The sequence below is a fragment of the Amphiura filiformis genome, chromosome 12 (assembly GCF_039555335.1).
Source record: "Amphiura filiformis chromosome 12, Afil_fr2py, whole genome shotgun sequence".
NCBI lineage: Eukaryota > Metazoa > Echinodermata > Ophiuroidea > Amphilepidida > Amphiuridae > Amphiura > Amphiura filiformis.
The window spans coordinates 8,236,091-8,252,259 of record NC_092639.1 but is presented as its reverse complement, the minus strand read 5'-3'; the positions used below and the strand labels follow the sequence as shown (position 1 = coordinate 8,252,259).

Genomic DNA, 16,169 nt, shown 5'->3' with positions numbered 1-16,169 from the left:
TCAGTGCTTTCGCTGGCTGCTGAGCCTTTGGACGCGCTTAGCAGTCCCGAAGGAACCGCCTGCTTGTCCGGGGACCGGAGCCCCTTAAGCAGACCTGCCATGACCCATAGGGGCTGTCACAGCAGAATCTACCGTGATCGACTGGTATCCTCCTGCTGCAAAACCCGCTAGGGTTTTCGCTGGTGGTTACCGCTCTGCTGCCTGCTACTTTGCTCCGACGTATAGTCAGTGCTTTCGCTGGCTGCTGAGCCTTTTGACGCGCTTAGCAGTCCCGAAGGAACCGCCTGCTTGTCCGGGGACCGGAGCCCCTTAAGCAGACCTGCCATGACCCATAGGGGCTGTCACAGCAGAATCCACCGTGTCGACCTTACCAGTGCCCTTGGTAGATTTCTTCTTCGCCTTATGGCGATGACGGAGCCTATCCCAATCGTCAAGCTGGAACTCGGAGAGTCCTAAGCAAAAGAAAGACATCTAGAAGATCGTGAGCACTCCCTGTGGGTGAAACAGAGCGGGTGTGGGTCCCGCTCCGTCACCAGGGAAGGGCAAGCCCGACAGGGCCGAGGCGAAGCGAGGAGAAAAGGGAGGGGGGCACTTCCCCCCCCCCCAACGCGCGACTCAAGCCCAGTAAGCAAACCTGAGCACGGAGGCTGGTCGCTAACGTTAGTGGTAAAGTAAGGACTGGCTAACTTTATTACTAAATGTCAGACGGGTCCCTACCAATCCCCACCGTATGAATATCTGATTAACTCGTCTTATCGGACGGTAATGAAGACATAACGATAGAGTAATCACCCTAACATAGCAACAATAACCTACCGTACATGAAATACAATGTGTATGTACAAACATCTATTGTAACTTACAGGCTGCAATGGTTGTTTTACGTGGGAAACAAAATGAATGGCGCCAACAGCGGCCATTTTGAATTGCTCGTGTCCCGTGATACAAACGGAGGCACGATATGTAGCTAAGTTTTGGATCGCGTTTTTTTGTCACTTTTTCGCCAGAAAATGCCGTCAAAACTATCCTCAGCCGAACAATACCGGTTTGGTTTTACCTAAGGTGTGAAACTACAATCGTATATCTCGCTTTTAATCGAGAAATTGACACACAGTGCTATGAACAATCGATAGGCACGCGTCTGTGTCAGTCGGAGACCAAGGAGGATAAGGACGATCATATGGTGTGACGTCACCTTTTGGGTGAGTCCACCGGGGATCGGGGTTTTGTTATTTATTCATTTATGTGGGACAAAATGACTATTGGTTTTTCCGCATCTCGGATCGATGCAAGAAGTATCTTAATCAACATCGGAAACGGTAAGATCGACCGGTGTACTGAGTCCATAATAGTGTTAATAGTGAGGTATGTCTACACATGAATGCTACCATAACATATTCATTCAATGAGCTGCTACACATTTAACTCTATATCTTCATACAAAATAAGCAGACAAAATATGGCAGCTTATTGTGACTAAAATAATCACATTATGAACTGTAACATATGACAACTACAGATATGCACATAGACAGACACACAGACAGACATGTTAATATTACTGGAAATCACTGGGTTTCACTTGATATCTTGTCTTTGTTGAGATAAACAGTATACAAAAACAAATTGACTACAGGCTTCTGGTGATGAAATTTGGATGTAGGCGTCTGGTGATGAGACATGGTTATTAGTACTGGTTAGTAATTAACTGCTACATACTGCAGTTGGTTACTCAATGGAGTCTGTAGGTTTTGTAGGTAGCACTCATCATGGGACCATGCATACCACTTGTCTTTACACACTTATATTGACGTCAATCACTTGGATATGACATTATTACTAAATTGGGATGAACGGTATACATGGAACTATGTAATATTACTAGCTAATTTGTTTACAACTTATCAAGGGTACAATGGTTTGAATTGATGGTATAAATTAAATGTCACAAATACAAATTTGTGACACATAGTCAGTGGCTAGATTTTTAGAAATGAATCTCTGATTAGGATGACTGGTGAACAAACCATGGACTGACTGAAATGAAGGGCTTAATATCTAACTAGGTTTTCATAAGGTAAAATAACAGGAAATGTATGGAAACCTGTGCAATGATACATTGGCAGTGCGATACATTGACGAAGGACATTAGACAAGACAAAACATGTGAGACTTACTCTTCTTAATACATGCCACACATTCTCCTTTTAATTAAAACAGCATGAAATGAGAGCACATTAATAGACAAATATTTAATACACAGATGCATTCCGAGGAGTCATTCGATTGGGGGTACCAGCCGTTTCTGCAATTTTTGATGGAGTTTTCAAAATGTTCACTTCACTTGGGGGAACATGACCCCCATGATGCAATGCCACTGATCTAATTCTCAGGCATGAAAACTGGTCTGAAAAACCCCCACTGAAAACCATGTTTTTTTTTACCATTTACTGAGAATTTTATTCAAAAATAGGCTGACAAACACTGAAAATAATAAAAAAAAATGCTGAAATCAGCTAAAACACTGGAAATTTTCATGCCTGAATTCTAATTGGCAATGTCCTAAATTCTTTTTCCAATGCATAACAGCGACAGGAACATGTACTCCATATGTGACCTGCTCCATGAAATGAGTGTAAAGTCACAAGTTGGTAGTTTTGAGATCCCTGGCTGCTGAATTGATGTTCTTTGTTTGACACACACCTGTACATGCCAGGGATATGTCTTTGTGATTGGGACATTCTGTATGCCAGTATAGACGTATGTCCTTTCTGAATTTTAGAGTGTTCTGGTAAGCAACTCCCTGATTGTCATTCTATTTGCACTGCACAAGTCAATTTGCATTTAGAAGATAGTAGTGTGGTATAGGTGTTGCCGAAGTCCTGGTCTAGTTAGGTGTGGAAGGTGGGGTGTAATCATATACCACCTGGATGGATGGGTGGGTCCGTATTGAAAACATTTTTTTTCCTTTCATTTAAACCAAAGGAATTTATTTCAGTTGGTGGCATAAAGTAAAAAAAAAATGTTTGCTTGTCTTTAAACACTTTGTGCAAACAGGGTCTTAGCTAGGATTTGACAAGTGCCATCATTTTCACCAAATAGTCCAGGGCCTTACGTAGTAAAATCGCCTCCGTAGGACTTTCATGTTTATTTTGATTTTGAACTGAAATCCAATCTACCTGGACCAATGAATCAAATGAACCATGCTGTCAATTTTTCTGATGGGATTAAGGGGGTCAAATCCAAGATGGCAGGCCTAGCTAAATAAGAAAAAATAAAAATGGCCCGATCAAGTTGTGCAGTATCTCAAATTCTTCCTCTAATCATAAGGAACAAAAAAGTAAAAGTTGCATATCTTTAGGATTGTTGGTTTTTGAGTTAGAGTGTGAATATGCACTGGTCGAATTTTCAAAATTCTCTGATTGAAGCGAAAATGGTCTCCAAATATTAAGATTGACAGAAAGAACAAAAATGTGTAGTCTTGCATCGATATAAGAATCCTAAATTTAATGCTTCATGGTAGGCTATAATATGGTCAAGGTAACTATGGTGACATAGGATCATATGGTGGTTTTATTGGTTGACCTTTGAGCTGCAATTTTATAACCATATATACATTTTAGATATGCAAAGCTATAACTTTTTTTTTTTTTGCTTCTTGTGTCAAGCTGAATAATTGGAGACCATTTTCGCTTCAATCAGAGAATATTGAAAGCTTGAAAGATCGTTGCCTTTTTGTATATTTTACCATGTAACTCATTAACCAAACATCCTAGAGATGTTCGACCATTGACTTTTTTGTTCCTTATGATTAAAGGAAGAATTTGAGGTACTGTACAATGTGATTGGACCGGGTTTACGATCAGACTTTTGCCAACTACCGATACCATTATCGATCGTGTGTGCATCTTGGTAAGCTTACTACTCAAGATAGCATGGAAATATCAGCATTTTTGAAACATCTTGGTTGAAAAAAATGGTGGGGCATTTAATTGAAAGGGGCGACTATTCGAGGATATACAGTAGTTAAATAGCTATTACTATATAGCCTTTTATTTATTAGTCTGTTCTTGTTTTGAGTTTAGCACAAGTCACAGGCATTAACTTTGTCTGTCGCAGGAGCACACTGCCTGCCCAAAATGATGGGTGGATGGGTGGCTAGCTAACACCATGTTTGTGGAACACAGGGTCAGTCTGACTTTTTGTTAAGATCATAGGCAAGACACGTATAAGCCTAAATTAGCTTTAAAATAAAACAAATCCTAAGGTGTGAATTGGTATTGTATCACTTCATCCATGCTTTTAAAACAGCTTAAAAGTATTAAGAAACTGTTAAAAAACCTTTTTTATACAGGAAAAAAAAAAGCAGTGATTTATAGTGCGTTACAATGCCTAGACGTTGATCCACAAGCCTCAGTACACTTTACAGGTTGTCGCTGACCACTACGGCCTCATATCATAAACCATTTAACAACGCCCCTATTAATTCCATAAACCATTTAACAGTACAACTTTTTTCTCTCCAAATTTTCATGATTAGGGTCAGTCAGGCAAGAACAAGCATCACATAATGATTTATAGTTGTGCCTCTATGCTCCCTATCAAAGTTGTCTTTTTGAAGTGAAAGGGAATTATGCTTTCCAAAAATGGTGGAAGTTTGGGACAATATGGAACCAAGTAAGTTAGTATCTAGGGATCAAAATCACTCAATATTATTGACAAATCAACTTGTTTAATATACTTAATGGCCAACATGGTCATGTTAGTCAAGTAATTATGTATGCCCTTAGAATCTTCATCATAATTGTTTCCATTTACATTGTAAAAAGAAATGTCAAACATTTGCGTGCACCTTTATGTCAACAACATTTAAAGCCAAATAATTATGTTCCTCCCAAACAAATTCAATTGGGAGGAGGGTATTGACCTTCAATTGTCAATTGGGAGGGTCAAAAATATGAAAACAAAGAAATACAAATTTTATATTTCCTTGTTTATTCAGCCCCCCCCCATAAAGACCACACTGCTACCATGAATCCTCTCCTCTCAAAGAGAACTTGGTGCAATTGACACTTTATACAAACACATGATTACAGCTTACCTAATTAGAAAAGCATTAAGAGAAAACTAACATTGTAAACATTGTAAACATATCATTTTAAAAAAATGTGTAAAGTTACAGCAGATTTACATGTAGTGTTTAAATGGGAACTTGGTAAGTACAGGAACACTGTGTTAAAACACATCAAGAGATATATCTTACTATTTTTTATTTTTTACTGTAAAATTCATTAATTTAAATAAATATAAAATACAGAAAAACACACTAAACAAGGATAAATAATACTTACCAAATCTCCCTCCAATCGCCCTGATGTTGGCAAATAAACAAAACATCAAAAATGACTGTTACAACTGGGCACACATCACAACATATGATTATAATAACTCGAAGTATACTACTGACTTCATCTATGAAAGGGAAAAAACTATCACCAAATATATACTCTGCAGACTCATTTTCTCCATCTGCATGCTGAATGTTACCCTCCACTATTTCAATCTCTTGGTTGTTATAGAAACACACTTGGGTGTGGTGAACACCAGGCATGGCATTGCATACAATACACTAGACTTGTTTTAGCAATACACTACCACTTCTATTCAATCTAATAAAATTAATTTCTGAGCAGAATAGTTGTCCACTGCATATTTAAACACCCAGCTGGATTGTCACGTGTGCTGTAATCGTTTCTATCCATAACAATCCAGAGTTTCTAGCATTAACCAAGTCATAATATCACCATTAAATTACATATTTTGAATTTTGCTAATTACATAGTACTATAGAAATTCAGCAAAACAAAAAGTGTTGCACTTGAGATGAGATACCTTCACTAATTTAATGTGCTTGGAAAACAGTAATTGTTACAACTGTTAAATATGTTATTGAGGAAAATCTGGTATGTACCGTTGAAATATTTGTAATTGAGTAATTCTAGCATTCTGTCCTAAAAGTGAGAAAAAAAACCAGGCTTTTCTTGCAAAGCAAGAAGTGCTATGTAGTTTTGAGTGCTATATGTACAACAATTAGCCACTCGTTATGAGTCATGAAAAACAATAAATAAAATAACCACATTAGTTTGGTGATATAATAGTCCAAGAATATAAATTTATACACAGGGTGGTTAAAAAAAAGCAAACACAACTTTAGACAGCAAGTTTTACCTTGAAAATTGATGAGGGTCTGTATATTTCATACCAAAGGGCCCGAATAGCTTTTGACGATTTGAAACTTATTTCAAGCACTGAAATTAGGGCCAAGTCGCCTTTTTACGACTGGATGTTATAAAAATTTTTAAATGGGGAAGGCGGTCCCAGATAGGTCGTCCGAAGATATGGGTAGTGAACAGCATGCATAGTAAATATTCATGTGAAATGGGTTTTTTCTGTTTGTTTTTGTGAAACACTTTTTTTTTTCATTTTCAGCCAATTTTACAAGATGACCTCAAATGACCTATGACATCAGTTTATGACTTTGAACACCACCATTACATGAAAGTTCCCATAATGCAGTTTTGGCTCAATTTAGTTTGATATAAAATTGGATCGATTGAGCCCATATTTATTGGTCGAGCTATGAGTTTTAAAATATTGGGCCGAGACAAAGTCAAGTCCAATATTTTAAAACTTGTGAGACCAATAAATATTAGGCGTAAAGCATCAATTTTATCATTATTATGTGTTGGATCCAATATTTTCACACACTTGGATTCATCAAAACATAATAATGGTTGCAATAGGATTTGAACCGTTCATATGAGACCCTACACGACTCCTGATGCCATAAGGTCTTATCCTTTGAACGACCTTAAAAGGTGGCTGATTTGGCTTCTGTTTTGGACATCCCTACAAACAAGGGACACCTCAACACTTTTTTAAAGCAATAATAGTGTTAACATGATGCACCAGATTGCTTCAATTGGACGTTCATTTTGAGAATTTTTTCAAATTCAGTAGGGGAACATCCCCTCAGACACCCCTTGCTCCTAACAAGTGGCTGTTTTTGCTATGTTGTGCTGCAATGAGCTTGGACTCCTTAAATGCAATTGATCTTAGTATAACATGCATAATTGTCCTGCACTAAGGTACGTTAAGTATGTTGCATCAAGTATATTTTTGTAACTTTTATGGAAATGAGCATAATTAATTTATTCTTGGATCTTTACTTCAAGAGTCTTCACTTTCCAGAAATTATGCAAAAACTAAATTTCAAATAATATTGCAATGTCCTTTTTTAACAACCCGTACTACAAGATAATATCCCAAGCTTGTCATTTTTAAATATGAGCAAAAAAAAACTTAACTGAACCAAAATGCGTTTTTTCCACAGAGGGCAAGATATGTAAATTAAAAGCAGCCAAACCACCGCTTTTTGGTACAAAATACATGTTGAACTGGAAAAATAATTGAAATAAAAATACAACTCACTCATTTGTTGCAGTTATGTTTTCTTTTGTTCTCTTTGCTTGAAGTATGTTATCTTTCTTCTGTTAAAAAAACCAGTAAATATTACACCACATTATTGTACAATTGGCAGTATTGTCATATTAGTCAAGGCAAATTGCCGTATAAGCGTCAAGTTGGGTACTAACCTGCAATTTGTCTTTTTAAGTAATAAACAGGGGTGTATATATGTAGAATCAGTTGGGAGCCAAAATGGCACCCTTGAGCAAATTGAGTTGAGGTCAAAGGCCTCAAATAAGCATTCAAAGTGTTAACCGATAGATAGATAGATCAACACATATTGTGAACAAAAGCTGAAATACACTACAACCTATGAAATTAGAGTTATAATCTGATCTTCTGGACTTACGTTTTCGTGAGTGGCAAAAACGTCAGTCCAGTAGATCACATTATAACTCTAATTTCATAGTTATTTATATCTAGATGAATGATAATCTTCATAATCACACTACAACCTAATTTACCAAATGAAGTAGTCAATAGAAGGGGAATTCTGTTCTGCGTATTTTGATACCTCATTCGGCACAATGCGACTTTATTTTCCCAAGTTATACCAACTTGAATAAAAAATAGCGCATTTCAAAAGTGACAAAACATACATGAACTTTTTTCTCAAAACACGCCAATTATGAGTTAGCTCTGGAAATGGCTAAAGACCAACCTGATCAGAAAAACCTGATCCAAGAAAAATATCAGAGCTGACAACATCGGCTGACGATGAGGAAGTTCCTCAAAGCGCTCCCAGTAAGCGAAATAATCAAGTAGTGTTGAAGTTTAATTTATTTACCACTTCCTATGAATCTGCAATTCTATAGTGAACATCAAGTTGTTAGGTCTTACACCACCTACCTGGATAGTGACTACATTTACTGCTACAAACTCAGGGATTCTGATGGGTGCTTTGAAATGAAATGCTAGGGCTACCAGGAGATGAAGTATTGATATCAAATTCCTGGAATGAATACCTGCAACATAAAAACAAATTATATCTTGTATAGAATTATTTCTTGAATACACAAACAATGGTATTTTGCACATATTGGCATGTAAGCCACACCCACCCACAGGCATTCACTGACTCACACAACCATCCAGCTACCATCCCCTTACTGAGGGCACAAAACTTGTGACGGGGGTCATATCTTATTAATTTAAGAAAGATCCAAAATAGGAATATTGACCCAGGTCTTATGAGGAATGTCACCACTGAGTACGGATTTTATTTATTATATTCTTTTCTTTTCTCCTCTTTCATTTCACACCACCCCTGAGGTCTTACATCGGCATCATACAATGTATGACTTTTTAAGACCCAAATATTAGTGCACAAGTATGTTAGACTAATTATAGGTTAATACATGCGTATCACTTGTTGGGAGTGATATTGTACAAAATAATGCACGCGTACCGAGATGTTGATGCGTCTAATCGGGGCTTGTGCATTAGACGCATCAACATCTCAGTAGAAGTGCATTATTTTGTACAATTTCTCAAGCAACAAGTGATACGCATTTATTAACCTATTTCATACACGAGAAAAAAATCCCGTGATTTTTGCATATATTTATAACAACATTGTCACTAAAAATTTGGAAAATGCAGGCAAATATAAATGCAACCCGCAAGTAAAATGAACGCATCCCAAAGTACTGCACGTAATACGCAGAGTGGGCGCCTGTGCAATTGTACAACATTTATGCACAGCTAGTAATTTACTAACGGAGGCTCTGATTGGTTCTCACTATCTAGGAGTGTATGAATAAATGCCAAGACTATTAATGGTTCAGCAAAAAATGCACCTTGGAAATTATTTTATAAAAATTTGCACATTGTGTAATCATTTAATTACCAACTAATCTGTGCCTATTCAAAACAAAATACCTGCGTTCAATGACAAAGATGTGTGTAACAAACTTACTATCTGCTGTCCATTTTGCTTGATTCCATCTAGGTAAGTTGAGTTGTTTGTTCACTGTGTCAATAACCATTTGAAGTTTTTGTTTTTGGAAGATTTCTGACTGCATCACTTCTCGTACTTCTAGCTTGATCCCAGACAGTTTTTCTGTGTAAAGATCAACAAGTAGGTAAAGTTAGAAAATTGGATATTCATATTAGAGCAAAACCGATATGGCATTTGTCTACCGATCTGATATCCGATAATGATGTTATAATATCGGCAGATATCCCATCCGATCCATTATTATGCTTTGAGAATCTTCCATCCTATACTTTATACACATTTAAAAAAAACTAATTATTCTGGATATCTGGCACCTGCTGGAGTCTTAAACGCTCTTAAACTAAAATTGGCGACCAATTTCACCCATTATTATGCTTTGAGAATCTGCCATCCTATACGGCCGTGTGTCCTGAACTCGCCACCCTTAGCGTTACATGACAAATATTATGAATTTTTACACCAACCGGGTTTCTAATTAGATTATCTCGACAATCATCAACCCTAAACTAGCAAAAGTATATATTTTTGGAAAGCTGAAGGTATAAGCAATTCAAATATATAAATTTCAACTCATTATACAGGGTGACCTGCAAGTTATACAGGGTGGAATAAAAAAGATTTTGATAAAAAATGGGTCACTCAATGCATTGCTTATTACCAACTTAAAGTAATAAACTGGAAGTAAACAACATTCATTTGGTTAGAGGATATGGCGAGCCAACTGACTTTGGAAGAAACCGAAATCACAGCTGTTTGGTAATCTCGGAATATAGGGTGTCCCAAAGTATGTTAGATATTTTTACAATTCAACATATTTTGAACCTAAACATTTTCCCCCTAACACATACAGACAAAATATGTCCATATTTAGATTCCTCGTCAAATTTCCCTTCAGAAAATCTATACTTTGACTATGATAGGATAAGTAATTAAAATTTTACAGTAACTTTTAGATTTTGAAGACATCTGCATTACTTACTACAGTGTTTAATATGACAACGGGTAGTTTTGTATGGAAAAGTTTGTATTTTCTAGACTAAACCAATCATAAATGATTAAAAACAATTAGTAGAATTGTTTAGCTGTAAGGCCATGAGTCTTTTAGATGCTAAATAGAGTCAAAATCCAATTTACAGCCTTTACAGATACGCACTAAAAATACCAATCCCATAGAGTTTGTGTGTACCACATCCCCCACCACCACATCCCCCACCACCGCCACCCTGCCCATTCTGAATTCTATGAAGCACAGTGTTAGTATTAAAAAAGTTCAAGTATTTCTTTTTACAGGGTTGAAAGTGCATTTTATTTAGCAATAAAATGATACCACAAGCATGAGAATAACTTCTTGCTTGACAGAGATATCATCATTTGTATTGAGTCGACTTTGGCAAAATGTAACGTCGCCACCTTTTTTTGGTGGCGAGCTCAAGACACGCGACCATACTTTATACACATTTTAAAAAAACAATTATTCTGGATATTGGCGACCAATTTCACCTGAACACGGAGGTCTCTGCATCAGCTTGCAGTCCACGATCACCATACATGTAGTGTATAGATATCGTAACACCGTTTAACGACCCCACTTTTAGGCGGTTTACAGAATATAATCGAGAAAATTAAAATTTTGACCAAAAATCACATTTTTGACCAAAAATCACATTTTTGACCAAAAATCACATTTTTGACCAAAAATCACTTTTTGACCAAAAATCACATTTTTGACCAAGAATCACATTTTTGACCAAGAATCACATTTTTGACCAAGAATCACATTTTTGACCAAAAATCACATTTTGACCAAAAATCACATTTTGACCAAAAATCACATTTTGACCAAAAATCATATTTTTGACCAAAATCACATTTTTGACCAAAATCACATTTTGACCAAAAATCATTTTTTGACCAAAAAACAGATTCTCAAAGCATAATAATGATAAAATTGAATGGATCCTTTCGCACAATACACAAAGATATTGGTCTCGCTGTGAGGTTAAAAGATATCGTGCTCGGCTATCGCCTCGCACGATATCTTTTAAAACTCACAGCTCGACCAATATCTTTGGGTATCATGCTCAATCCATCCAATTTTATATCAATATCAGAGGTCTCTGCATCAGCTTACAGACCACGATCACAGTACATGTGTGTAGATATCGTTACACCGTTTAGCGACCCCACTTTAAATGGTTACAAACTGTAATCGAGAAAATCACATTTTTGTCCAAAAATCACATTTTAAACAAAAATCACATTTTGACCAAAAATCAGATTCTCAAAGCATAATAATGATCAAATTGAATGGATCCTCATTGATTGAACTCATAACTTGACCAATATCATTGTGTATCCTGCTCAATCCATCCAATTTTATATCAATATCGGTAAAAAAAAAATTGTTTAAATAATTTTTTTAATTTAAAAAAAAAATGTTTGGTGACTTTGGGGAACCACTGGACCTATTTGGGTTACTCCATATGAAATCAAGGAGTCGCCCCACCTGACCCCTTCAGATTTGCTTTATATTTTAGTCATATATTGTACCTGTAAAAATATTAAAATCCTGCAAATTTGAGGTTTGTAGCTCTTACGGATTTTCGGTGGCAGCCATTTAAAGTTGGAGTAGGGGGGTCTAAATTTGGACCCAAAAGTTGGCCTTTAAATAAATTTCATCTTTGGGAGTCTGTGCCTTCTTTATAAAAAGAAAGAGAGGTCTGAAACTGTGTATACACACTAACTGCATGCCCAATTTGTCAAAAAATAAAAAAAAAAAATTCTGTAATTGCGTGTTGTGTCACGGGGTCATTAAATATGCAAGAAAAAATGTAATGTTTTGTAAACTGGCAAGTTTAGCCCCCCTAAATTCAAATTTTTTGTCAGATTAATAATTTTTTGTTATCACTGATGCTATATATAGGATAAATACAATGCATATCCAAAAAATTGAGGTCACAACTCATTTACATTTCGAACAGCGCCCTCACGAAGATGACATTTATTGTAAATTCAACATTTTCAGGGGCCCAAAGTCGATGTGGTCCACCTTCAAAATTTATAAAACATCACTTTTATATAACTACTAGTCTTAAATTACACCTTTGCTCAGTCCCAGTAATTGTATAGGTTGACTTCATATAAAACAACAAGCCCAAAGTTGACCATTTTCTTAAGATGGCATGTAGTGCAAATGTCCCGAATTCGGAAGGCTTGAAAGTCAAATTGGCTACAATATTGAAAATAAAATGGAAATAAAAGTAAATAGGGGAAATAAAAGTAAATAGGGCCAATAACTACGCATCTAGTCATTTATTTTCAATATTGTGGCCATTTTGACTTTTAAACCTTCCGAATTCGGCATATTTGCAGTACATGCAATCATAAGTAAATGGTCAACTTTGGGCTTGTCGTTTTATATGAAGTCAATCTATAAAATTACTGGGATTGAGGAAAGTTGTAATTTAAGACTAGTAGTCATATAAAAGTGATGTTTTATAAATTTTGTAGGTTGACCACATCGACTTTGGGCCCCTTGAAAATGGTGATTTGCATTAATTTTCATCTACACCAACTTTAAATGGCTACCGTAGAAAATCTGTATATATTGAAAATGAAATGGAAATAAAAGTAAATAGGACCAATAACTACTCATCTAATCATTTATTTCTAATATTGTGGCCAATTTGACTTTCAAGCCTTCCGAATTCGGTACATTTGCACTACATGCAATCATAAGAAAATGGTCAACTTTGGGCTTGTCATTTTATATGAAGTCAACCTATACAATTACTGGGACTTACCAAAGTTGTAATTTAAGACTAGTAGTTATATAAAAGTGATGTTTTATAAATTTTGAAGGTGGACCACATCGACTTTGGGCCCCTGAAAATGTTGAATTTGCAATAAATTTCATCTTCGTGAGGCGCTGTTGAAATGTAAATGAGTTGTGACCTCAATGTTTTGGATATGCATTGTATTTATCCTATACATAGCATCAGTGATAACAAAAAATAATTAATCTGACAAAAAGTGTGAATTTAGGGGGGCTAAACTTGCCAGTTTACAAAATATTACATTTTTTCTTGCATATTTAATGACCCCGTGACACAACGCGCAATTACAGAATTTTTTTATTTTTTATTTTTTGACAAATTGGGCATGCAGTTAGTGTGTATACAAAGTTTCAGACCTCTCTTTCTTTTTATAAAGAAGGCACAGACTCCCAAAGATGACATTTATTTAAAGGGCAACTTTTGGGTCCAAATTTAGACCCCCCTACTCCAACTTTAAATGGCTGCCACAGAAAATCCGCAAGAGCTACAGACCTCAAATTTGCAGGTTTTAATATTTTAACAGGTACAACATATGACTACAATATAAAGCAAATCTGAAGGGGTCAGGTGGGACGCCTCCTTGATTTCATATGGAATGACCCATTTTTAAGTGCTAGGATCATTCACAGTTGATTTGAAAAAAAAAATGGAAACAAATTACGAAAAAATTACAGTTTGCCTTGTTTAATGTTTACCTTTTCATGTATCACATATTATAGATGCACTGGTTTCAATGCATTTATAATATGTGCATGAAGAGGAAACATACCGTATTTCGTCAAATAAACGCCCCCGGGGGCATTACATATTCCCAAGGGGGGGGTGTTTATTAGAGGTAATTTTTAGCACGACAATTCCCGTTAAAATCATTAGGTAAGCTTAAAAGTCACGCTAAAATGACGAACTATGAACTTTTGACACTGACTTTTGGTTCACTTCCGGGTTGCCGATGCAGATTTTCGCCATTTATTGCTGCTATTATCAACCATGTGAGCAACTTGGTAAGCTTACTACACAAGATAGCATGGAAATATTGGAATTTTTGAAACATCTTGGTTGAAAAAAGTGGTGGGGTCGTTTATTTGAGGGGGGGCGACTATTTGACGAAATACGGTAAGTCATAACATCCAGCTGAGGATGCAGTCGGTACTGTGAAAGTGCTGATGTATGGCTGTTCTATTAGTGAGGTCATTTGTGAACAAATCCAAGGCAAATTGTACCAACCTAGAAGATTCCCAAGAATTTGTCCATCATGCAGATCTTCCTCCAAGTCCCTCACAATTATTCTTTGATCTTTCAGTTCTTCATTCATCCAGTCAATTAAAACCTGAAAATATAAAGTAAATAAATAATATAGAAATACATAATATGAAGTATCTGAAACACACGCACACAACTGTAATTGGAGGTAGCACAAGTCTCTCTTCAGTTTGGGTTCATCTACCTTTTACACCTCGCAGCACAATAAACAAAATAAATAAACAAGGTTATGAATGTGATTAATAGGGAGACTTCCCTACATATTACTGAAGAATATACAGGTGTAGAAAATGCAAAAACATTCATATTCTCAGGGTGAAAACAAAATGGTATGCCTTGTACCCAGGGGGCCACTCAGAATTATACTTGTAAGCATCCGCATGAAAGAAAACGTGGATTTAGGGTGGTTTTGAAAAGCAAAACAAGGATCCGCGATTAGGGTCTCAAAACACTCATTTTACTAGAAGGGGTGTTTTTTTCAAGAACGATCCTCGCTTAGTGTAGTTTTTTAAAATGATCCATTAACAGTCATTAGTGGTGACATATGTATCAAGTTTTTCGGCACAAAAATTTATTAATAAGGCCTGGGCCAACAATGGCTCAAACATTTTCTCTCACAACTTGATCACACACATACCCCCCCAAAAAAGATTAGATACGGTACTGTACATGCTCTTTCCCCTTCTTAACCCTTTGAACAGCCCTCAAATTAAGGATCTCAAGGGGCACTGCAACTTTTTAGGGCAAGTTGATAATTGCCATGGATTTCCATTGAAAAGGCGAGGCATCACAGCAATTTGTAACATTTCAAGAGGGCATCACAGCAACTGTTTTAAATTTGAGAAGGGCACAAAGCAGTGTTCGATTTACCACCTGCATACCTGCACCAGTGCATGTAACATTCCCTCTGTGCATGCAGCTTTTCACTACCTGCCTGCACGCGTGCATGTATGATTTTAGCGCTAGCGATATGACAAGGCAATATACAAAAGTAAACAAGCAGTCAGTCTGATTTGGAAAAACCCAATCTATTTTTAGCGCAACATCCTGACTTCATTAAAAGGGCTGGCGCAAATCGCGCAATTGACAATTCCCGATACCCCTATCACGTGAGAACTGAGAACTGTCACTTTTTTTCATTGACTTCCCTAGTCTTCTACACAGCCAGTTTGCGTCGGTCTGATACTTGTCGATCCTCACGAACATTCGAGATAGCCACATACAGTCTGGTCCGAGACTATGACTTCCCTTAGAGGGCTAGCGTAATGTGATGTCATCCACCAATTCCCCGATACCCTCGCACATGTAGAAGCTGTCATTTTCATTTTATTGAAAAAAAAGAACCGGAATTTAAACCGTGGGAAATATTTGTTTACGTACAGAAAATAATCATAATATAATAATGTCCAGCAAAAAAGGAAATAGCTCAAAAAACACTTGCATCATTCTGGAAATCGTGCACCTCGTCGGCGACTAGTTCTAGAACAGATGAAGCCACAGCATCCAGTGTTTTGGCTAAGAAATCAGCGAGTGATCGGCATAAAAATGACAATGACAGTGGAGCCGGAATATTATTACAAGCTTAA

General features: G+C 36.6%; 1 protein-coding gene across 3 annotated transcripts in view; it reads right to left on the bottom strand.

The window, feature by feature from the left end:
- Positions 1 to 16,169, bottom strand: part of LOC140165739 (beta-parvin-like) — a 64,404-nt gene that overhangs the window by 32,585 nt on the left and 15,650 nt on the right. For all 3 annotated transcript variants that reach the window (XM_072189055.1, XM_072189056.1, XM_072189057.1), the window contains exons 4-8: positions 14,548 to 14,650; positions 9,446 to 9,589; positions 8,377 to 8,492; positions 7,492 to 7,550; positions 5,352 to 5,371 (exon numbers count right to left, since the gene is read on the bottom strand). In XM_072189055.1, coding sequence (XP_072045156.1) covers positions 5,352 to 5,371; positions 7,492 to 7,550; positions 8,377 to 8,492; positions 9,446 to 9,589; positions 14,548 to 14,650 — 442 coding nt within the window. The remainder of the gene's footprint in view (positions 1 to 5,351; positions 5,372 to 7,491; positions 7,551 to 8,376; positions 8,493 to 9,445; positions 9,590 to 14,547; positions 14,651 to 16,169) is intronic.